The 23,642-nt window shown below is 43.7% G+C and overlaps 2 protein-coding genes across 4 annotated transcripts in view; one reads left to right on the top strand and one right to left on the bottom strand.

Moving 5' to 3' along the window:
• ZMYM3 (zinc finger MYM-type containing 3) overlaps window positions 1-187 on the bottom strand; it is a 66,880-nt gene extending 66,693 nt beyond the window's left edge. The window contains exon 1 of the mRNA XM_045031433.1: window positions 66-187. The gene's annotated coding sequence lies outside the window, so the exon portion shown is untranslated. The remainder of the gene's footprint in view (window positions 1-65) is intronic.
• NONO (non-POU domain containing octamer binding) lies at window positions 39-23,347 on the top strand. Of its 3 annotated transcripts, none has more exons than XM_045031439.1 (11): window positions 39-221; window positions 6,240-6,366; window positions 8,851-9,071; window positions 10,568-10,869; window positions 12,118-12,213; window positions 12,786-12,982; window positions 14,590-14,674; window positions 15,469-15,571; window positions 18,138-18,180; window positions 18,966-19,075; window positions 22,358-23,347. In XM_045031439.1, the coding sequence occupies exons 2-11, from the start codon at window positions 6,249-6,251 to the stop codon at window positions 22,493-22,495; spliced, it is 1,413 nt and encodes a 470-aa protein (XP_044887374.1). In that variant the 5' UTR covers window positions 39-221; window positions 6,240-6,248; the 3' UTR covers window positions 22,496-23,347. The 3 variants fall into 3 exon arrangements, with proteins under 3 accessions (XP_044887374.1, XP_044887375.1, XP_044887373.1); XM_045031440.1 differs by lacking the exon at window positions 39-221 and adding an exon at window positions 228-377 and having other exon boundaries at window positions 8,878-9,071; XM_045031438.1 differs by lacking the exon at window positions 39-221 and adding an exon at window positions 228-377.
• Window positions 23,348-23,642: the final 295 nt, after the last annotated feature.

Genomic DNA, 23,642 nt, shown 5'->3' with positions numbered 1-23,642 from the left:
TCAATGCGCCTGCGCACACTCAGGGGTTGGCTTCTTCGTTCCTTTGTCCCTACCTCGACTCTCACCTAAGCTTGGTGCCTGAGGGATGAGTGGCAGCTAGTTTCGCGGGCTGTGAAGACTGCTCAGCCAATAAACTCCGAATAGAGACGCGATCTCGTCTTTGGACCCGCCGCGCTCCATTCCTTCTGTGATTGGCACTGCTGTGAGCCACTGAACGGGAGGTGAGAAGAGAAGGTTGGCCAATGGGCCAGCAACATGGGCGGGCCTTGGGTGGCCGGTTAGGCTGTCCGATTTCCGGCCGCGCGCGCTCTTTTTTTCTAGGCTCCTAGGAGGCGAGAAGGCCGCAATCCGTTGTGGGAGCGAGGGCCCAGGAACAGGTGAGGCCGGGGGTGGCGGCGTCTCGTGAGCAGCCCCCTGGGCTCCGGACCCCTCCCCCCACGGCGCGGGAGGCGGAGGCTCCGGGCGGAGCGGGCTCGCGTGGGTTCGGCTGCCGGCAGCTGGCCGCCCTGCTGGGCCCGCGCGGCGAGGCCGTGGTGTCCGGCCGATGCGGCCTGTAGCGGCGCCGCGCGGGCGGGCGGGCGGCCTTGGCTGCACGCGAAGCGGCACCGGTTCAACTTCATTTCAAAGTCCCACTTCAGGATACACTGGTGCGACTTCCTGGCGTGCCGCCCTCCGCCTGGCTGGCGCGGCGCCCGGCCCGGCCCGGCCCGGCCACCCCTCCAGCCTCGCTAGCTTTCGCACACGCGTGCCCCTTTCCTCCCCCTGGGTGCATCGCAAACCTTCCCTCATCCCGCCTGGCTTTCTGCTCCTTGGCTCCCACGCAATTTCCCCGGTTGCTTTTGCGCGACTCCTCAGTTAACTGTAAGTAAACGATTTATATGCGCCAGTGCTGCCTGGTGGCTTCACCGATTACATGTTGCTTTTTTACTACCTCCCCATGTGCTTCTTGTAGGCACAGTACCCCGCTTGTCATTCTTTCTGAGAGTAATTGCATATAAACTTACCGCTTTGCATAGCCCTCTGCCCCTCATGTTCCTACCTCCGTTGACCCCACCACACACACATTTACTTTCCGTAGATGCACCAGCTCGGGAGAATTATCCAAGTTGCAATTCATTCTGCCGTATGCATTCTAAAAGCTGATAACCAGGTTTTAGTTCTATATATATATATATTGGTGTATGTATATATATATAGGTATATACACCTCTACTCCAATATAATGCTGTCCTCGGGAGCCAAAACATCTTACCGCATTATAGGTGAAACCGCGTTATATCAAACTTGCTTTGATCCAACGGAGTGTGCAGCCCTGCCCCCCAGAGCGCTGCTTTATCGCATTATATCCGAATTTGTGTTATTTCGGGTCACATTATATCGGGGTAGAGGTGTATTTGAACTCTCTGCAGCTCCTAGGTACAATGTGTATGGTGCTTCATGAGTAAAATAACTTCTTTTGACTGAGTGCATAGTTTGAGCATGCTGTGTAATGATTACAGCTATCTTGTCTGGTTACCTTACAAGCACTTTGACCAACTTGGAACCTGTCACAGATTGAAGTGTCACTAGAGGAGGTTTTGGAATTAATTGATAAACTTAACAGTAACAAATCACTGGGACCAGATGGCATTCACCCAAGGGTTCTGAAAGAACTCAAATGTGAAGTTGCGGAACTATTAACTATGGTTTGTAACCTGTCCTTTAAATCGGCTTCTGTACCCAATGACTGGAAGATAGCTAATGTAACACCAATATTTAAAAAGGGCTCTAGAGGTGATCCCGACAATTACAGACCCGTAAGTCTAACATCAGTACTAGGCAAATTACTTAAAATAATAGTAAAGAAAAATGTCAGACACATAGAAGAACATAAATTGTTGGGCAAAAGTCAACATGGCTTCTGTAAAGGGAAATCATGTCTTACTAATCTATTAGAGTTCTTTGAAGGGGTCAACAAATGTGGACAAGGGGGATCCAGTGGACATAGTGTACTTAGATTTCCAGAAAGCCTTTGACAAGGTCCCTCACTAAAGGCTCTTACGTAAATTAAGTTGTCATGGGATAAGAAGGAAGATCCTTTCATGGATTGAGAACTGGTTAAAAAGACAGGGAACAAAGGGTAGAAATAAATGGTAAATTTTCAGAGTGGAGAGGGGTAACTAGTGTTGTACCCCAAGGGTCAATCCTAGGACAAATTCTAGTCAACTTATTCATAAATGATCTGGAGAAAGGGGTACACAGTGAGGTGGCAAAGTTTTCAGATGATAGTAAACTGCTCAAGATAGTTAAGACCAAAGCAGACTGAAGAACTTCAAAAAGACCTCACAAAACTAAGTGATTGGCCAACAAAATGGCTAATGAAATTTAATATGGATAAATAACCCCAACTATACATACAATATGATGGGGGCTAATTTAGCTACAACTAATCAGGAAAGAGATCTTGGAGTCATTGTGGATAGTTCTCTGAAGATGTCCACGCAGTGTGCAGAGGCGGTCAAAAAAGCAAACAGGATGTTAGGAATCATTAAAAAGGGGATAGAGAATAAGACTGAGAATATATTATTGCCCTTAATATAAATCCATGGTACACCCACATCTTGAATACTGCTTACAGATGTGGTCTCCTCATCTCAAAAGAGACATACTGGCATTAGAAAAGGTTCAGAGAAGGGCAACTAAAATGATTATGGATTTGGAACGGGTCCCATATGAGGCGAGATTAAAGAGGCTAGGACTTTTCAGCTGGGAAAAGAGGAGACTAAGGGGAGATATGATAGAGATATATAAAATCATGAGTCATGTGGAGAAAGTGAATAAGGAAAAGTTATTTACTTGTTCCCATAATATAAGAACTAGGGGCCACCAAATGAAATTAATGGGCAGCAGGTTTAAAACAAATAAAAGGAAGTTCTTCTTCATGCAGCGCACAATCAACCTGTGGAACTCCTTGCCTGAGGAGGTTGTGAAGGCTAGGACTATAACAGGATTTAAAAGAGAACTAGATAAATTCATGGAGGTTAGGTCTATTAATGGCTATTAGCCAGGATGGGTAAGGAATGGTGTCCCTAGCCTCTGTTCGTCAGAGGGTGGAGATGGATGGCAGGAGAGAGAGCACTTGATCATTACCTGTTAGGTTCACTCCCTCTGGGGCACCTGGCATTGGTCTCTGCCGGTAGACAGGATACTGGGCTGGATGGACCTTTGGTCTGACCCAGTATGGCCATTCTTATGTTAGGCCTCTCCAACACTTCTAAACGGAGCAAACTTAGTATGGAAGTAATTAGTGGCAAATGAACGTGGATGCCCAAGGTAACTTTTTAGTTAAACAAGTACTATGGTGCAGCTTTTTAAGCATTAAAGCACTAGTACTTATTGCACAGATGCTTACAGCAAACAGTATCATCAGTGGAAATATTTCTGGGATTTTTTGTTGTTTTTTTTTGAAGTCTGGTTGTCTTATAAAAGTTTTATTAACCATCAAAATAACAGCCACTAAACATAATATATATAAAATAAGAATGGCCATACTCAGTCAGACCAAAGGTCTGTCCATCCCAGTATCCTGTCTTCCAACAGTGGCCAATGCCAGGTGCTTCAGAGGGAGTAATCAGAACAGGTATTCATCTAGTGATCCCTCCTCTGTGGCCCATTCCCAGCTTCTGACAGACAGACTAGGGACACCATATCTGACCATTTTGGTTAATAGCCGTTGATGGACCTATCCTCCATAAATTTATCTAGTTCTTTTTTTAAACCTGTTATAGTCTTGGCATTCACAGTATCCTCTGGCAAGGAGTTCCACAGGTTGACTCTACATTGTGTGAAAAAATACTTCCTTTTGTTTTGCCTAATTAACCTAATTTAATTTGATCACTCGCAGTTTGTGTGGTATGAGAAGGAGTAAATAACACTTCCTTATTTACTTTCTCCACACCCATCATTTATAGACCTCTATCATATCCTCCCTTAGTTGTCTCTTTTCCAAGCTGAAAAGTCCCAGTCTTTTTAATCTCTCCTCCTATGGAACAGCTTCCATTATCCCTAATCATTTTTGTTGCCCTTTTTCAAATCTTTCTAATTCCAATATATCTTGTTTGAGATGGCCTGACCACACCTTTATGCAGTATTCAAGATGTGGGCGTACCATGGATTTATATAGAGGCAATATGATATTTTTTGTCGTCTTATCTATCCCTTTTTTAATGATTCCCAACATTTGTTAGCTTTTTTGACTGCCAATGCACATTGAGTGGATGTTTTCAGAGACCTATCCACAATGACTCTCAAGATCTCCTTCTTGAGTGGTAATAGCTAATTTAGACCCCATCATTTTATGTGTTTGGTTGGGATTGTTTTCCAATGTGCATTAGGTTGTATTTATCAACATTTAATTTCATCTGCCATTTTGTGGCCCAGTCACCCGGTTTTGTGAGATCCCTTTGTAACTCTTTGCAGTCTGCTTTGGACTTAACTAGTTTTGTTTTATCTGCATATTTTGCCACCTCACTGTTTACCACTGTTTACCATTTTTTCTAGATAATTTATGAATGTATTGAATAGGACTGATCCCAGTACAGACCCCTGGGGGACATTACTATTTACTTCCCTCCATTCTGAAAACTATTTATTCCTACCCTTTGTTTCCTATTTGTTAACCAGCTACTGATCCATGAAAGGACCTTCTCTCTTATTCCATGACAGCTTACTTTGCTTAAGAGCCTTTGGTGAAGGACCTTGTCAAAGTCTTTCTGAAACTCTAAGTACACTCTGTCCACTGGATCCCCCTTGTGCACATGCTTGTTGACCCCCTCAAAGAATTGTAGTGGATTGGTGAGACGTGACTTCCTTTTTCAAAAATCATGTTGACTCTTCCCCAACAAATGATGTTCATCTACGTGTCTGACAATCCTGTTCTTTACTATAGTTTCAGCCAGTTTGCCCAGTACTGAAGTAATTGCCAGGATCGCCTCTGGAGCCCTTTTTAAAAATTGATGTCATGTTATCTAATCTCCAGTCATCTGGTACAGAAGCTGATTTAAATGATAGGTTACATACCACAATTAGCAGTTCTGCAATTTCACATTTGAGTACATTCAGAACTCTTGGATGAATACCATCTGATCGTGGTGACTTATTACAGTTACTTTATCAATTTGTTCCAAAACCACCTCTAATGACACCTCAGTCTGGGACAGTTCCTCAGATTTGTCACCTAAAAAGAATGGCTCAGGTTAGGAATCTCCCTCACATCCTCAGCCGTGAAGACTGATGCAAAGAATTCATTTAGGGTACTGGCACTTTACAGCGCTGAAACTTGCAGCGCTCAGGGGTTTGTTTTTCACACCCCTGAGTGAGTACATTGCAGCACTGTAAAGTGCCAGTGTAGACAGTGCACCAATGCTGGTTGCTATTCCCCTCGTGGAGGTGGGTTTTTTTTGTTTGTTTGTTTTGTTTTTAAGAGTGCTGGGAGAGCTCTCTCCTAGTGCTCTGCCGCAACCACACAAGCCACGTTAAAACGCTACCAGTGAAGATGTGCCCTTAGTTTCTCCACAATGGCCTTATCATCCTTGTGTGCTCCTTTAGCATCTCTATTGTCCAGTGGCTCCACTGGTTGTTTAGCATGCTTCCTGCGTCTGATGTACTTTAAAAAGGGACATGGGTAACATAAAATCACCCTTGCCTGAATTTTTACTTGCTACTGTTACAAGGGATATATCTTCTTAGAATTGAATGCTTACAGAGTTTGTTCAGTTTTCTTTTTGCATTTGAGTGCTTCACATGTATTTCATTTTCCCCAGTGTATGTGGTTCTTTCACATAGCAACATGAGAGAAATGATCTTAAAAAATAGGAAAATATAACTGCAGAGGTTGGCATTAGGACTCGGATGCGGGACTGAAAACCAATTAGATTTTAAGTCAACTTTTCCCTTAAAGGCAGATCTCTTCTTGGTTTTGCGGTATTTATGTGGCTAGTAGGTCAGAAAGAGCACTTTAGTTGGTAATATCATTGGCTACACAGGTTAATTTAAATCAGATGTACTATGTTCAAATTGTATGTATTTTCCCTCATATTGTCTGTTTCCCCAGGTGTCTGGGGTTGCAGAGACTGGAAATGCTTCTGTTCTGATAATTATGTCTGTGGTTGTGCCCAGGAAAGTAGCTGTAGTGTTGTGTGCATTGGAGGTTTCTGGTTTGTACTTTGAGGATATATAACCAATGATGTATTTGCTCTCAGGTTGGAAAAATGCAAGGAAATAAAGGCTTTAACATGGAGAAGCAAAACCATGCTCCAAGAAAACAGCATCAGCAACAGCATCAACAACCACCTATTCCTGCTAATGGACAGCAGGCCAACAGCCAGAGTGAGTAGATTACACAAGTCAGTCTTGGTTGTTGTAGCCCGCTGGGCTGCTGAAGTGCCATCAGCATAGGCCCTGACTTAAATTTCACTTTAAACTGTCACAGGTTCTTTCCCTATTTGAGATGCTCTGATATCCCATGAGAAAGGATTAGTTTGGATCCTCTTCTGCTGTCAAGTTCCTCTGGACTTTTTATTGCCAATCCTTGCCCTGTGAATAAACCCACTTGTATTTGTTCTTTTTGGTATGCTAGCAGAGCTTTTTACTAAAACAGAGGAGATTGCATTCAGGATTACACTTTCAGTCAGTTCAGTTCTGCTCTTATGGTAGAGGTGGACAACCTGAGCCTGAGAAGGAGCCAGAATTTATCAATGTACATTGCCAAAGAGCCGCAGTAATCCGTTGTCAGCCCCCCATCAGCTCCCAACCCCCAGCGCCTCCCCCCAGTCAGCACCTCCCACCTGGCTGCTGTTTCGCATGCAAAGGAGGCTCTGTGGGAAAGGAGTGAGGGAATGGCAGGCTCAGGGGAAGGGGCAAGGGCCTTGGAGGAAGGGGTGGAGTGGGGGCAGGGCCTGGGGCAGAGCAGGGGGTTGAGCAGAGAGCACCCCCTGGCACACTGGAAAGTTAGCATCTGTAGCTCCAGTGCTGGAGTCAGTGCTAATGCAAGGAGCCGCATATTAACCTCTGAAGAGTTGCATGCGGCTCAGGAGCCACAGGTTGGCCACTGCTGTCTTATGGCCTGACTTTCAGATGTGTTGAATGCTGGCAGTTCCCAAGGGCTTCACTGAGATTTTTGGCACTTAGTGCTTCTGAATCAGACCATTAATGTGCATGTTCAAAGATTCCTTCCTTGCTGCTTATAGGATCTTCCAGTAAATCAAATTACCCGGAGGACTGCAGATCTCTCCAATCCTTCAGTGTCATCACTGTGGATTTTAGAAGAAAGAGGTGGCTTGTCTGTGACTGGCACTCTTTCCTCCTTTTCTCTCGCCCTCACCCTTCTTCCCAACGCTGTACCAGAGGACCACCTAGCACAGTCCTTCCCTAGGTACTGGTGGGATAGAGTTGCTGTCAGTATAGATGCAGTCCTAGTAGGAAGGTTGTTGAAGTGTTCCCCAATCACACATCAAATCGAAACTTCTGTGCGAGGTGGTCTCCTGACTTGGCTGCTTGAGACTCCAGCATCAAAGCGCCAATAGTACCAGTCAGGGTTGTTGTGCCAGTAAATCCAATCCACTGAAGTTTACCCTTGTTCAATATGGGCTGGAGCTCTATGGGATTGTTGGGGTTTGGTGATGGTGATCTTGGGGGGGTTTAATGACCTTTGGGGCCTTAACAGATCTAACTTAATGGTTCAGAAATATGTAGTGGTGAGGGTCTGAAGCTGCCATTTATGGATGACTGGGAGGGTGTCTGATTACAGTGATGAATCAGTTAATTTGATAGTTATGTAGTAGATTCCACATTCAAAGCACAACATAAGTGTTTGTTAAAAAATAGAGCTTCTTAAATTGAGTGTGAGATAAAGTGGTTGGCCAGTCTTCTCCCTACTAGAGTGGGATAGTTTTACCCTTGCATTCTAATCTCACCCTTTAAAAGCTGAATAGAGTGACAATGGGAGGTCAAGTCCCTATTCATGTGTCTTTCAGGTTATTTCAAAATACCATTTTTGTAATTATTGCCTGAGATCATAAGCCAGAGCATTTCCCATATTTTTTCCCACCATTGTAGTATCTGTGCACTTTCATATTCCCTGCCTCACTATATTTTATGATTTATCATTAATTTGCTGGCTTTTTGGTTCTGTTTTAGCCACTGAGTGTTACTTGAATATAGACTTTGACTAACTTTGCTGACTTTTCTGAGGTCCCATCCATACTGCTGCTTTTATAGCTTCCAGCTGCTTTCTCTCCAGCTTGGAGATAGGGTCTGGGTTCCAGACTCTTTCTAGTGCATTCCCAGGCTGTAGGTGGCTGAAATGTTATCTGCTTTTTCCCCCTTTTGCATCTGTTGTACTTATTAATGTAAGTATCTTTTGAATGTTTGTTTTTCTGAATCACTGGTGAGTTCTGAATTCATTCCAGGATGATAATCCTCTAGCAGCCTATGAAACTGCAGTTTTTCTGTAGATAGCTTAAGATGTGGTCTTGAAGTCCACGTGCTGAACATAGCAACTCTTACTGTGGACTAAGCATCTTTTGATGCAGTAGTCAAGTTAGGAAGGCTGCTACATTCTTCCAAGGTCCCTAATTCCTGCTTTGGGCTCTGCCTCACATAGTGGCCGATGCCTTGTTACGAAGCAGTGCAGTTCCTGCAAACTTCGTCTTTCATCAGAATGTTGGCCCATGCTGAAATACTGTCTCCTTGTTGCTATGGAGTTGGTTGGCGATGTTTTGAGACCTGGGTGAGTGGGTGGAGTTAGCTATTGTTGTATGTCTTTATGCTGGCTGTGATGTAACATAGTGGAATTTATCCCCCCAATTGTAGAGCGACTGTGTACCTTATTCCCCTCAGATGAAGGCCTCACTATTGACCTGAAGAATTTCCGGAAACCTGGTGAAAAGACATTCACCCAGAGAAGCCGCCTCTTTGTGGGGAACCTGCCCCCAGATATTACTGAGGAGGAGATGAGAAAGTTGTTTGAAAAGTATGGGAAGGCAGGTGAAGTCTTCATACACAAGGATAAAGGCTTTGGATTTATCAGGCTGGTGAGTCGTTATTGCTATCTTTGGGGTGTCCTGTGACATTAGGAGAGTGGTGCTCATTGGAAATAGTAACCATGTTCACATATTTTGCTAATCAAGCTGGTATCTTCACATAGATGTTTAAAATTAATTCTGATGATCTGAAGTATGGGATACATTGGAACCAATTTAAGCAGCTAGTGTGGATGGGAGCCTGTTCAGAGGGAGAGTATGGGTGCCAATCAGCTTCTCTGCAATTCCAGCCATTCATAATATGCAAGTGCCTCTAAGGTCTCATTGTGGCTGGAGAGAAAGAAGATACAAGTTTGCTGTTACAGGTGAATCTGGCAAAAAGCAGGGTACCTTTAGGTGGAAGTCATTGACTTCATCCTCTTTCTTGATGGATGTGAGGAAGCTGTTTGTGTACAAAGACCAGCATCTGTAATTACTGCTAGTGATGGACATTCTTGAGCCTGGTGGGTCTCTAGTTGATCAGATTGAGGGAAGTAGCTTAGAGCAAAATTGCTTGGTACTAACTGAAATAGCAGCTGAGACAACCCCTGTCCTGTTCTCACCCCCCCATTCACTTATTAGTTGAAAATTGATCTCTGTTTTGTCTTGTACCTGTCTGTGGTTGGTTCTTAGATTTTTAATATTTTGAATTATACAGCAGGTTAGCTGCTTTGCAGTTATATGGATTAAACAAGAATACTTAATTTATTTCAAGACAGCTGCTCCAGACATGGGAATAAGGTCTTGCCCATCCTCCAAACTAGTGTCTTAGCATCCCATTTAGGAAAGGAAGATGTAAAACTGGGGTAACAGCTGAGCTTGTGACAAAACCTATATTTTGAGTCCCGTACAAGTGTTTTGCTTATATTGAACATAAAGAACAGGAAGGAACCATCTTGACACTTACTTGTCTTGAAACACAAGATGGGCAGCATGGTGAGAAGCTGGAAGCTTTTTAAAGTACTATGGAGATGAGTATATAATGCAAGTTTGCATATTTTCCAATAAGTCATTAGTCAGGTAACAGATCTTAAGATTTTGAAAGACTCCTGCCTTTCTTGTACTTTCATATACTGAGCAGTTCCTTTGTCAATCATCAGACTAGACTACTGGGAAGAATCAGGAAAGTAGCAGTTCTCACTGTGATTCTAGCACTATTCATAGATGTGTGCTTAACTAATATTAACTCCTAGCTACTGTCTGTAATCCTTGCAACATTCCTTTTAAGTTTTGTACCTGATGTTATATGCTTTCTTTTTATTTTCTCTTCCCAAACTTCACACGTGCTCCCTGAACTAGTTTAACGGGCACCTTGGATAATGGTCAAAAGACTTTATTTTATTACAAACATTACTAAGGCATGCTTTGTGGTATAAAGAGTTTTGTTCTTCTCACTGTAGTGCTTGTCCAGGGAAAGACAGGCTAATGACCCTGTCCTCTGCTTCTGTGGCAGGAAACATGTTTCATTACTGAACTGCAAGTTTTAATGATAACTTTCTTGTCTTCAGGAAACTCGCACTCTAGCCGAGATTGCAAAGGTAGAACTAGACAACATGCCTCTTCGTGGGAAGCAGCTAAGAGTGCGCTTCGCATGCCACAGCGCATCACTGACTGTCAGAAACCTGCCTCAATTTGTGTCAAATGAGCTCCTGGAGGAGGCCTTCTCTGTGTTCGGCCAGGTGGAAAGGGCTGTGGTTATTGTGGATGATAGAGGAAGATCGTCTGGGAAAGGCATTGTGGAGTTTTCAGGGAAACCTGCTGCTAGGAAAGCTCTGGACCGATGTAGTGAAGGGTCTTTCCTGCTAACCACGTAAGTGAGGCGGGTGAGAAGTGCTGTTCTGGAAAGTGCACAGCTTGGCCAGGCGTGTGCTGGCTTGTGAAACACTGATGCATTAACACTAGAGTGGGGCTATGTGTGGTATGGGGCAGGCAGAAGGCAGTATGTACTTAAAACTTAAGTTCTATAAGGACAAACTTCCTGTCTCATATCTGGACCATGTTAGAATAAATCTGTGCACAGGCTTATGTTCAAAACCACCTTGCTTCCTGGAGGCTGCCCATGGGATTGAGTATGCTAATCTGGGAGCTGCTGCTGTTAAGGTTCCTCATAGACAAAGCCTTCTTTGGGCAGTTCAAGTAGTCCTGAAGAAGCAGAAGCTATTACTCCCCTCTTAAAGTATGGCTGACAAGTGAATAAAGCTTGTGTATGTTAACTGTGTAGTCTGGATCATACCAGAATTGATTATGGAAATGGGCTTTTGTTTCTCAGTGGGTACTTCTGTGATAGAATGTTGCACCCAATCCTGTCAGCAGGCATAGATTCAGTTTCAGCTGTTTAAATAGCTAAGTTGCATGCATGCATTTGTTCTGGCTGCAGCACACTAGCCTCCATGCTTGAGTGTTCCAGGGGCACCCAGCAGGTCTGCAGATTTTAATGTCCTTCTGGGAGTGGTGGTGCATTCTTAGAAGTGGAACTAAATCTGGAATGTGCTTCGCCCCATTGGTCCCAACAGCCAATGAGTTGGACCTTTTATGTATGGTACAAGGCCCATCACCCCAGTGCTTTTGGTTAGGCTGGGTCGCTATTTTGGGGAATGGCTGTTAGCCAGGATGGGCAGGGATGGTGTCCCTAGTCTCTGTTTGCCAGAAGCTGGGAATGAACGACAGGGGATGGATCACTTGTTCTGTTCATTCCCTCTGGGGCACCTGGCAGTGGCCACTGTTGGAAGACAGGATACTAGGCTAGATGGGACTTTGGTGTGATCCAGTATGGCCGTTCTTATGTTCTTAAGGGATCGTGGAAGCAATTTCAAACAAGTCACACTCAAAACCCAGACAGTACCAATGTATAACTTGGGTGTGAAGATGGCTTTCACTTGTATTCTGGCTGTCGTTGTCTTAGATGGTTTTCTTAGGCCCTGTTGTTCTGAAATTTCATTGGTAGAGAGAGAACAGTATTTTATAGCTCCAGCTAGGATTAAAAAACACACAGAGGCTGGCCTGCAGTGCAGCCATTGTCTAGATAACACTGAAATCATGTGGTCTCTTTTCTTTCCAGATTTCCTCGGCCTGTCACTGTGGAGCCAATGGATCAGTATGATGATGAGGAGGGACTGCCGGAGAAATTGGTCATCAAAAACCAGCAGTTTCACAAGTATGTGTCCACTAAGGAAAGAAGAGGGGTTAGTGGTGGACCATTCAAGCAATTGGTGTCTTAATCTTTGCGAGAATGCATCCTCACAAGCTAGTAAAAGGCTCTTTTTATTGCCTTAGTACATTTCTCTCTTCTCCTAATCCTAAATATGTGTTTCTTTACTAACTTATGCATGCCTCTAGAAAGCACCATCTCTGTTCAGGCAGCCAAAGTTTTCATGAGTAGTTGCCCCTACACTAGGGCGGTGGGTGAAGGGCAGAGAGTAATTAGGACTACCTTTTAGTTTCTTCCTTCAGTGATGGGGAGATGACATGCCAATGCTTCAGATAGGATCCTCTGCTGGAAAATAGCAAGATGCAGAAAGAGTAGCTTCCCATTCATTGCAGTGAGAATTCTATTTCTGTGTCAGGCTGACAAGATGGCAGCTCCTTGGATAAGATATTCTAAGTGTGTTACTGATCGCTCCCTTTTGTAGCTGTTAATTAGAATGTCTCATATTTCATGTGTATGAATCTTTATTTTCCTCATTGGCTTTGCTCAAGTTTCCTTCCCCTTCTCCCGTTCTCCTGCAGGGAGCGTGAACAGCCTCCTAGGTTTGCACAGCCTGGTTCTTTTGAGTATGAGTATGCCATGCGCTGGAAGGCTCTAATAGAAATGGAAAAGCAGCAGCAAGAACAGGTGGACCGCAACATCAAGGAAGCACGTGAGAAGCTGGAAATGGAGATGGAAGCAGCTCGCCATGAGCACCAAGTTATGCTCATGAGGCAAGGTGAGAGCCAAGATCATCAAAGACGAATAAAACATTGGCCCAAGATTTCTTCTTCTTAGGATTTCTTCTTAAAGCCAGAAGTGTCTAGCACAGTAACCAGTGTTGGCTGAAGATGGCCTGGGAATGGATGTCGGACTGATAGACAGTGACTGTCTGGCAGGCTAAATGGATCTGCTATACAGCATAACAGACTTCTGTTCTGCTATCTTCTGTAGGATGGCAGCTATAGAGTCCTAGTTGGCTACGCTTGTGAGGCCATACTCTTAACTCAGTGGTTCTCAAACTTTTGTACTGGTGCCCCCTTTCACACAGCAAGGCTCTGAGTACGACACCCCCCCCTTATAAATTAAAAACACTTTTTTTATATATATATATATATTTAACATTATTATAAATGCAGGAGGTGAATCTGTGTTTAGGGTGGAGGCTGACAGCTCGCGACCCCCCACGTAATAACCTCATGACCCCCTGAGGGGTCCCGACCTCCAGTTTGAGAACCCCTGACTTAACTTGATGGCATTTCTTTGTGTATGTCTGTAATGCAGTAAGTTATGAATGTTGTATCTGATCAATTTCAAAATCCCAGGGAATGTCCTGTATATCAGTGGTGAGAACCCTCCTGTTTTTTGGGGAAATTGGAAATCTGAAAAGTGAAATGAGGGACACACAGAGCCCCTACTGTGTGTTTAGCACAGCCACAGCTTCAAGCACTTCTGCAATTGTTCATAGATTAGATTGAATGGCACTCGTTCACACTTTCCAGTATAACCAAATATTTGTCTCATCTCTGTGTGCCCTCCCAGTAGAGTTTAACATGTTGACAGCCTGAATGACTTATCTCCCAGACAGATAATAAAGGGGGAGGGGGGGAGAAGGGGGGAGAGAGAGAATTGGAGCATGCACACAGCCCATGGAATGAGGGGTGTACAGAACCCTGGCAGTGCAGGGAAAATTGTAGGATCCTGCTACGGGGCAGGTGGGAACACAGACCCGGCATGGGGGGAAAAGAATGAGGCAGACAGCCCCTGGCATAGGGAAACTAGGGGCACACAGGATCCCCACCGTAGAGAGATTTGGGGACCATAGTATGGGGGCACACAGAACCCCTGTCCTGGGGAAAACCGAGGACATGGAGGGAAGTGGAAATGGCATGCACACACAGCTGCTGGCATAGGAGGAGAATTGGGTGCCCCTGCAGTGTAAAGAGAGGAAACGGGGAGCATACAGAACTTCAGGAATGCAGGAAAGGAATATGGGACCCTGGTATGGGGGAAGGAAGGAATGGGGGGGCCCACACAGAACCCCAGTCATGAAGGAAGGAGTTCAGGGAGTTGCATGGAGTCACTAAAATAAAGGGGAATGTAACGGTAGCACCCAGGGACCTTGTGGGGGAGAGTGGAGGAATGCGAGGAGCCCCTGTTGTGCAGAATCAGCTTAGGCTAGAAATCTACTAATGTGTTACCCCTGGTATGGAAACTAACTGGTAAGTTAGGTTCAGGTAGAGATTCACGGAAGTTGGGGGAGGTAATGTTAGTCTGGTCACCTAGCAGCCTGCAGAGGGAATGACAATTGGCCCAGTGATTGGCTTCTACTGTCACCTCTTCCAGACTTAATGAGACGCCAGGAAGAACTAAGGAGAATGGAGGAACTGCATAACCAAGAAGTGCAGAAACGTAAACAGCTGGAGCTCAGGTAAAGGGAGGTGCTGGACACTCATATTGCTGTGAATTAAATGCATCCCCTTAGACTGGGGCTAGAGCATTATCCAGAGCAGTTGGACACACAATTTACCAATATCAATTCCAAACATTGTTGGGTCATCTTCATCCATAAGCAAAGTTTAAGTAGGTTTAGGGTGCAGGATTGTTTAGGGTGTATGCCAGTGACCTTGAAGGACACTGACTAGTACTTGTTCTTTCACTGATAGACTCAGGTTTGGATTCTTACTGCTTGGCTTTCAGATGTATATACAAAAGCCAGGTGTCTTTGCAGCAACCCTGATTGCTCTAGCACTGTAGGTGGGGAAACTCTTGCCCTAGCCTCAACTTTTTCATTCTTCCTGTCCCCTAAGGATCTAGGAGAATCTCTCTCCTCTCTCAACTCCTTTATGGTCTTATGCTTGATTCTCAAGGTAATTCTGTAGGCCACCAGGAAGATCTTCAGACCGTTCTTTGTGGAGCACAGCTTGAGAACCACTTGGCTAATGTTTCCTGATTATGTATGGATAGCATTTGTTTAGAAGCATAGCGTAGGCTCTGACTGGGATTTTTTTCTGATAAACTCACTTTAATTGAAAGGGATGAGAAATAATTGTGGTTTTCATGAGTTCTAGAAATTTATCGTATTGAAAGGCTTAATGCTGTACTTGTCTGGAAGGAACAGTGTCATCTTTACTGCTGACAAATGCCTACCGTGTAGCACTTCGCCCCTGTGATACAGAATCTGCTTATGTTGTGCTGAGTGACTCTAGAATCCTTTCCTTGCAGGCAGGAGGAAGAACGCAGGCGCCGTGAGGAGGAGATGAGGCGGCAGCAGGAGGAGATGATGAGACGCCAGCAAGAGGGCTTTAAAGGGAATTTTGCTGATGCGGTATGAGTTCTCCTACCTTTTGATTCACACATGGCTTCTGTCAGAAGGATAGTTGTCCAGACATAGGGCAGGATTTCTGTTGATAAGAATATGACTGGGCATATATTTTCTATAGAAGAGTACAAGTAACACAAAAAAATGGGGATGGGATTGTTTTTTTACAAATCAGTTTGATCTTGTTGAGGATCACAAACACTAAAATTAACCATACTCCATGGTTATTGCATGGTCTCACTAAAGGCAGAATAAGATTTTGAGTGCCTTAACTGTGTTTCCATTTTTTTGTTCAATCTTTAATTTCAGGAGGGTTTGGGGGTGTTTTTAATGATTGGCTTTGGGATAATTACAACATCTCTAATGTAATTTACCCTACATTTCTGGTATATACACTGTCATAACTTCACCCAAATGCAGTTTTGTCTGGGACGGGGGTAGGCAACCTATGGCACGAGTGCCGAAGGTGGCACACGAGCTGATTTTCAGTGGCAATCTCACTGCCCGGGTCCTGGCCACCGGTCTGGGGGGCTCTGCATTTTAATTTAATTTTAAATTAAGCTTCTTAAACGTTTTAAAAACCTTATTTACTTTACGTACAACAATAGCTTAGTTATTTGTTATAGACTTATAGAGAGAGACCTTCTAAAAACATTAAAATGTATTACTGGCACGCAAAACCTTAAATTAGAGTGAATACATGAAGACTCATCACACCACTTCTGAAAGGTTGCCAGCCCCTGGTCTGGGACTCTACGTATGGAAATCCAACTGTTCGTGGGAACTCACTTTCCTGCTGCTGTCCATGTAGCACCCAGAGTGTGTCAGTCTTGCTTTTCAGCAGAGCACATGCTAACAGGTCCTATTCTTGGAGCAGTGATTGAAAATTTCCTTCATGAAGATCTCTGCAGAGCCCCACAAGGAGTCACGTGCCTGGCCACAATAACATTGGCCTGAAAACTGCTGCATCCCGTCTTGGCAGTTTGTCTAAACATTGCTGAGTTTAGGGACCATTGTTGGCATGACAGTGTGGTTGCCATTAAAAATCAGTACTTGTCAAGTTACCTCACAATGATATTGGGTACTGCAGTTCCCCAACCGTTAGAATGGCAAACGTCTCTAATAACTGATTCCTTGATACCAGTAGCACTAGTTTTAAGGCCACATATTTCACAGATCAATAGGGCTAAAAACAACACTATTGGGAACTCACTGATTTATAGCTCTGGCAGTTTGCAAGATCGGCTCTTAAAATCTCATTTCAGAAACCACCTTGCTTTTAATCTATTTTATTTCTGATGCTGTAATAGCTGCCACCTCGAACCATGGGACCTAGAAATTGTAAACAGTGTCTTATACTAATAGCTTGGAATCTGCTTTCACAGGGTGGAAAGCAGTGGTGTCATATATGGCAAGTGGACTGTATGCATACAGGTTGAAGAATTTATGTGGCCTACATGGCATCCAGGTTTTTTTTGATGTTTCTATTCTTCATGGTTGTGAAGAAAACTTTTCAAATGTAAACAGTATGGCTGATGCAGTGCTATCATCCTGAGGCTTCAGACAGTTGGAAACAGTGACTGTGAATTTCCTTGATCCACGTTGATCTTGTTAATGTTGACTCTGAAGCCCAATGATTACACTCCTATGTTCTCCCACATTTATCTCCCCCTGTTGTTTTATATCATTAGATGTAAACTCCTTGGAGTAGAGATGGTCTCTGTGGGATGATCTGCTCCGTTTTTGAGCTCCTTTAACTCAGTTTCTTAAAAAAAAAAAAAAAAAAGACAGCCCTCTAATATGGATTCACTTATAAAGGTGGCATAACTGTATCAACACTAGAGGGTATCCTGGTTTATCTGTACAAAATCATCTCCTAACTGAAATAGTTAAATCCTGTACAGAAACTGTGTAGATCAGGCCTAAACTATGTGCCTAGTACCCAGTATAACAGAGCCCTGATCAGGGCCTATAAGTGCTACTGCAATTCAAATAATAAATAGTGGTCCTGGGCATACAAATGGAGGAAAATGAAACTGGCTCTGCTTGTTCTTGTGAAGAAGCGGGACTGCTCTCGGGGTAAGGGGGCACTGTTGGCTTTGAAGCAGAAGCTTTTGAAGTTTTTTGGCTCACTAGCCTATGCTGATAGCAAAAGCATCTGCATTCCTTTTTAAAAGTATGCTGTTTCCTGACCTTGGTGAGGTGGTAGAGCGAATTTCACCTAGTGTTAGCAGTAGTCTGAGCAGCCAACAATGTCAGATCTCTCTACCTAGGCATCAGACATCTCTGTATACCAACACTTGGGCGTTAAAATTGCACAGTGGTTTGCTTCTGTTGGATGTTTCACAGTGCAGGTGGCTAACTATCCTGCAGAATTATACCTTTAAATTGAGATCTTATTTGTTCAGCAGTGAATAGTGGGGTGGATGGTTCATTTTCCTTTGCAGCTTTTCCTAGAGAGTGACTTTTCTATCCAGTCTTCAATGATAAAGTCTATTGAAACTCTCTGGGTTTAAGTTATATTAGACAATGTCTTAAACTATGTGGTGTGAAATAAGTCCCTCTCTTTCAGAGGGAGCCACCGGATATGCGCATGGGACAGATGGGCATGGGAGGTAAGAGCTGCCTGTGGTTATCTGTCTGCTGTTTCTATGCGTGTTCAGTTCCCCTGTCTGCAGACACTGGACCTGCTCTTGGAGGGTTTCATTTTGCTAATTCCATATTTAGTACACTTAAAACTTATTGTAAATAACTTTCCAATGATGTCTGTTCTCTTAAATTTATATAGAGTAGTCTTTAAAGCACGTGACAGTTACAGCAATCAAAGTGAGAAATATTTGTTGGGATACAGTAATAAAATTACTTTAGGTGGAAAGGTATGTTTGCAGAGGGCTTAGATCAGTAAGCAGAAATTTCAGGTGAAATTGTAGGTAGAGCCCAAATGGAATTAAGATTTCCCAAGGAGACTTGTGTCTACTTTAGAAATAGGTAAAACATGCAGAGAGATACTGAGCTCAGCAAACAAAAAGGTCAGATGGGTAATAAGTATGACCCATTGATTGCATTTCCATATTTCTAGTTCACAATCTTCAGTTTTAGGCTACTTGGGCAGAAATCGGTGACAAAACGTGTATTGGATGGTTAATAGATGCTGAAATGTGATCTTTATGGCCGTCAGTTATCTGTGCTTTTTGGGTTGATTTGAGTTTTGAGTGCAAAGGAAGTTAGGCTTGGTTCACCATTGTATCTGATAAATGCATGGCAGCCTGACTTGTTAGGACTCCCTCTCTGGGATAGAACACAGCAGGAAACTTGCGTAGGTCTTGTCTCGCTGCTGTAAGACATGTCCCCCAATTCCCTTATGTCTCTGCCAGGAATATTCTTCAGATCTCTCTTTCAGGTGCCATAGGTATGAACAATAGAGGGGCTATGGGTGCCACCACTGTCCCAGCCGGTGCACCTCCAGCAGCTGGTCCTGGAGCTATGATGCCTGATGGAGCCATGGGAATGGTAATGTATCTGCAGCATTATTTTTCTAGCTACTCTCTTTTGAACCCTTTTAAAGAGCAGTGTGGGGCCAGCTGTGGAGACTCAGTTAGTAGTTTCTGTTGTTAAGGCTGAGACTTGCTTTACATCAAAGACCTGCTATTTGGCCCCCTCTCCAATCCTCAGGGGTCAGTGTTAACATATGATATGTGGCCAGCATGGAACTTGTTGCCCCAATCTGAAGTGACTCAGTCAGAATTCCTAACACTTTTCTGTCATATTGTACCTCAAAAATAACTTACCCTAAAATGTATTTGAAAGATCTCAGTAACAGTTTTTGCACATGACAGATCTTTTACATGGGGAAGGGTATATTTGGGAAATTTCATTGAACTGGGAATCTGGGTTCTAGCAGACTATACAATTCAAATTTTCAAGAACTTTCTACCTAGCAGTTCCCATTGAGAACAATGGAGAATCCCCCTAAAGTGAGAACAGTGTGCATTGCTGAGCTCTTCTGAAAGTCTGGCCATTAAATGACCAGAATGACTGGAGGAGACCTAGGCTTGCTTATTTTTCCCTGCCTAAATGGTAGCGTTTCCTTGCAAAGAGCCTTCCAAATGAGAAACCATGGTTCATGGAGGCTTTTCATTGTGACTATTTTGAGATGGGGAGGAAGAATTGGGAGAAAAACGAGAACTCCCCATCACCAGCAGTCAATTTTGTGAATGTACTATCTTGCCTATGGCAGTATCTCCTTTTGTCCTTTCCACTGGTGTCTTTTTCCTCTGCAGTGGATGCTGGGGAATTTTCATTCTCTTCCCTGCACTTCCCTGTAAGTGGGAATAAATGGAGGGATCATTGGGGCTTCATAGCCCCTCATAATTCTTTTGCCTTTTCTCCTCCCCGCCTCTCCCTAAATGCTCTATAAAGTTTAGGAGCTCTTCGGGTATCCTGCTCCTTGCTTTCCATCAGTATCATTTTAAACAGTTTAAAAATGCAAAAACCCAAAGGAAATGTCAGATAAAAACTCTTAACGTTGAATATCTATCAGTACCAGAAAGTTAACAAATTCATCAATTAGAAATCCAGAATTAAGGCTCTGCTTAAAAGAAACCCGTAGCTGAACTGTGCTCCAGCAACAAGGCCACAAGAAAAGCAAATAAGGCAGTCATCCATCCACACGCTTTACCTCAGCAGTCACCACAAACTTGAATGCTTTACTCTGAATCATGCAGTGGCTATACCAACTTTTGCCGTTATGTCCACACATAATGAAACCAGTCCATATATTCACTTTTTGAATGCTAACTGAACAAATAGCGTACTAAATATAGCTATTCCTCCACTCTTTAAGATTCACTGGACCACCAAGTAGGCGAGTATAAGATTGGAGCTAATATATCTACATATGCATATACCACCTAGGCCAGATTATGAAATTACAGTACTTTTGTGAAAAGAATGTGATTTAGTGTAGTGAAAAAGCATCCTATTTACTATCAAACATGCATGTTTGAAAGCATATATAAAACCAGTGCTTGTTGGTGCATATTTTTGATACTATGTCTGCAAGTTGTATCAAGGCAATATATTTGCCTAATAAGATAGTCACCGCCAATGTATGTGGACTACTTAAAGCCCTTATAAAAATAATGCAAGGAACAAAGAAATGAAAGCTAGATTGCTGTAGAAGCAAAGTTAAGGTTGTTGCATGTCTTCACTTCAATTCTAAGCTTTCAAATGTTTGGGGTTTCTTTAACAAAGTTTGTGTGAGTAATTTAGGCTTAGGAAGTATCAGTGCCACTACATGCATCCAACAAAGTGGGTATTCACCCACAAAAGCTCATGCTCCAATACGACTGTTAGTCTATGAGGTGCCACAGGACTCTTTGCTGCTTTTAGTCTTAGGAAGGTAATGGAGTGGGAATGGTGATGACTCTTAAGAGGGCTGAACTAGATTAGTTTGTAAAGAATCTGGTTTTGATGAGACCCTTCCCTCCATATTTCTCTCCCATCTGCTCCACAGAGCTCTGCTCTTGCCTGAGGCACAGTATCACATCTGCAGCATGAGCATAGCAGCTGAGTAAATATTTGGTGTCTAAAGTGTTCTAGGGATTTTGCATACCAAATAAGAGAGACTGCTTCAGAAAGTTTACATTCTAAGCTATAGACTAGTGACCATTGGGAGAGGCAGGCCAGGGGATGGGAGAGAGAGGACAAAGGTTACCAAAATAAGGTCATGCAGTTGCTCTAGTTGCCAATGTAGCATATATTATCTGAGACTTCTTCAGTTCTCTTGTGATAACATTAGTGTTTCAAGTTTGTGTGGGTAAAGAGGCAGGGAGATTGGTGGATTGGAGGATGGGGAGACAATGGATTCAATGAGGGGGGAAATGTGAAAGGGATAGGCAAGAGAGTGAAAGGAGGGGAGTCTAGGCACACTGTTGAAAAGGAGGACAAATATTGTCTCTGGTGGGCGGGGGGGGAGGGAGTGACTTCTAGGGGCCAGGAGGCTTTTATAAGCTGCTTTGGAAGCCAACCCTGCTTATTATGGCTCCATGTTGGTGCTGGGACTTAATGGAGCCCTGTGTCCCATAGCAGCTCCTTGGTCTGATAAGGAGCAGGTCCTGCATTCACCCATTCCTGGCACTGACAGTGGTTCCAATCCTTCCCTCAAGTAGGGCCTGTGAGAACATGGCCTGCAAGACAAGACCAAGGCTGTTCGACCCTTTCTCTTCTGCGTGGAGAGTACAAGGGGCTGCCATTTTACTACCCCTAGTTGTGTAAAATCCTCAGCAACACTGGCAGCATGTGTCAGGGTTCCAAACCCTTGATCACCCTCATTTGTAGTTAGATGATTGGGGCTGGGTGTCCAGGAATGGTGTTCAGTTTGGGGGAGTATGGTGGAATTGTGAAATTCTCAGGATCCCAGACTGCATTACTCAGGCAGTCCACTGCAGGGCATTAGTGTACAGGTTTGTGCGACTATTTTCCAGTATGCTTGGCCCTGAATTCTGTGGGGAAACTGACTTTGTTCCTGTGGTACTTAGTTATCTGAGATCACCTCCCTGTCAGTCCAGTCTTGGCTTGGGGCACTCCCCTCAGTAAATCTGGAATTAAGAGTTTGCTCTATATTCATGGAGTAGGGAAGATTCTGAACTCGCTGCTTTCCAGTTACTTAATGACTTGAGTTGGTAGTCACTTGGTTCTGCGGAGTCCTGATCAGACCCAGGTGGACTGGAATTGCTTCTAACTTAAGTCTTTTCTCCTTTCTGCCTCTTCTGCGCTCTCGCCCTGTACAAGACACCACCACCGCCAACTGATCGCTTTGGCCAGGGCAGCGCAATGGAAGGACTTGGAGCTATGGGAGGAAACCCGCCTGGCTTCAACAGAGGAAATCCTGGGGGGGACTTTGGCCCTAACAAACGTCGTCGATACTAACAGGATTAAGCTACCCCCTACCAACCCCCCAAAGAGGAAAGGAATCTTGGCAGGCCGCATAGGGTTCTACTTGGGGCTGACTCTTCATGGTAGTTTTAATTAGGGCCTGCTTTGGCAAAGCCACTCTAGGAAAAGGGGAGTGCAGTCTGACTGACTGGTAAAGGTTTTAGTAAATTTAATATGGTGCATTCCTATAATTTCAATGTGAAAAGTGGATTCTGGGAGGCTTCAGTAGCTGTGCAGTAAAAGTAAGACCTGATAGAACCCTGATGCCTTTACTATTCCATGTTTCCTACATGCAGCTGCAGTCCTGAGACTAACTTAGATACAATCGGAGTATTAGCATTCGTCCTTTGAGATCACAGGCAAGTCTCTGGAGAACTGAGGCAGCACTTGGATCTTTTGCAGCCCTCAGCGGCTCTGTAAATTTATATAGCTCCAAATGACCCATCATGTAGTGAAACCAGGAGGGTTTTATGTTTTTTTTAACTTGTAGTTTTTACTTTTTCCCTGGACCATTTATTTCTTTAAAGTAGTGGACCGTCATATGCAGCCTGAATGGCTGGAAGGCTATTGATTGAATGGATCTTTGATATGTGTTGTACCGCTGTTTATTTTTACTGGTAGTAAAGTACAATCTATTGGACAAAGATACTGTATCTCATGCTGAAGACTTAACTGAAACTATTGTTTGTATAACCTTAATCTTGCTTGTCTATTGTGTAGAACTACAAGATTTTCGTTTAGTGTAAACTGTTTGAACACGAGCTGTAATCGTCCCACTAACAAGTTTGAGTTTGTCTGAGGAATGTTACAGGAATGCATTATTAAAGTGGATTTTAAGCCTTTTTTTATCTTGTGTGCAGTCTCTTCTGTTCCTGAATAAAGCTTCTGGGTACATTCAGACTGAGGCACATGAGCAGTTACTGGAGCAAAATTGCATTGCTGTCTTCATCCACAACGTGCAGAAAATGTCTAACCCTTGAGAGTTCTCCAACAGCATTATCCTTGGCATAGTTGGCATTTTATTTGTAGAACTTTGAGTTGGTTGGAGCCTTCCAATCTCAACTTCAGGGGCTATGCTCGGGGAATTCACTGAAGTTTGTGCCTTTCTGATCTCTTCAGACTCTTCTGGTAAGGTGGAAAT

This window comes from Mauremys mutica, chromosome 9 (genome assembly GCF_020497125.1).
Source record: "Mauremys mutica isolate MM-2020 ecotype Southern chromosome 9, ASM2049712v1, whole genome shotgun sequence".
Classification (NCBI taxonomy): Eukaryota; Metazoa; Chordata; order Testudines; family Geoemydidae; genus Mauremys; species Mauremys mutica.
The sequence above is the reverse complement of the archived record's forward strand: the minus strand, read 5'-3'. Positions and strand labels throughout refer to the sequence as shown.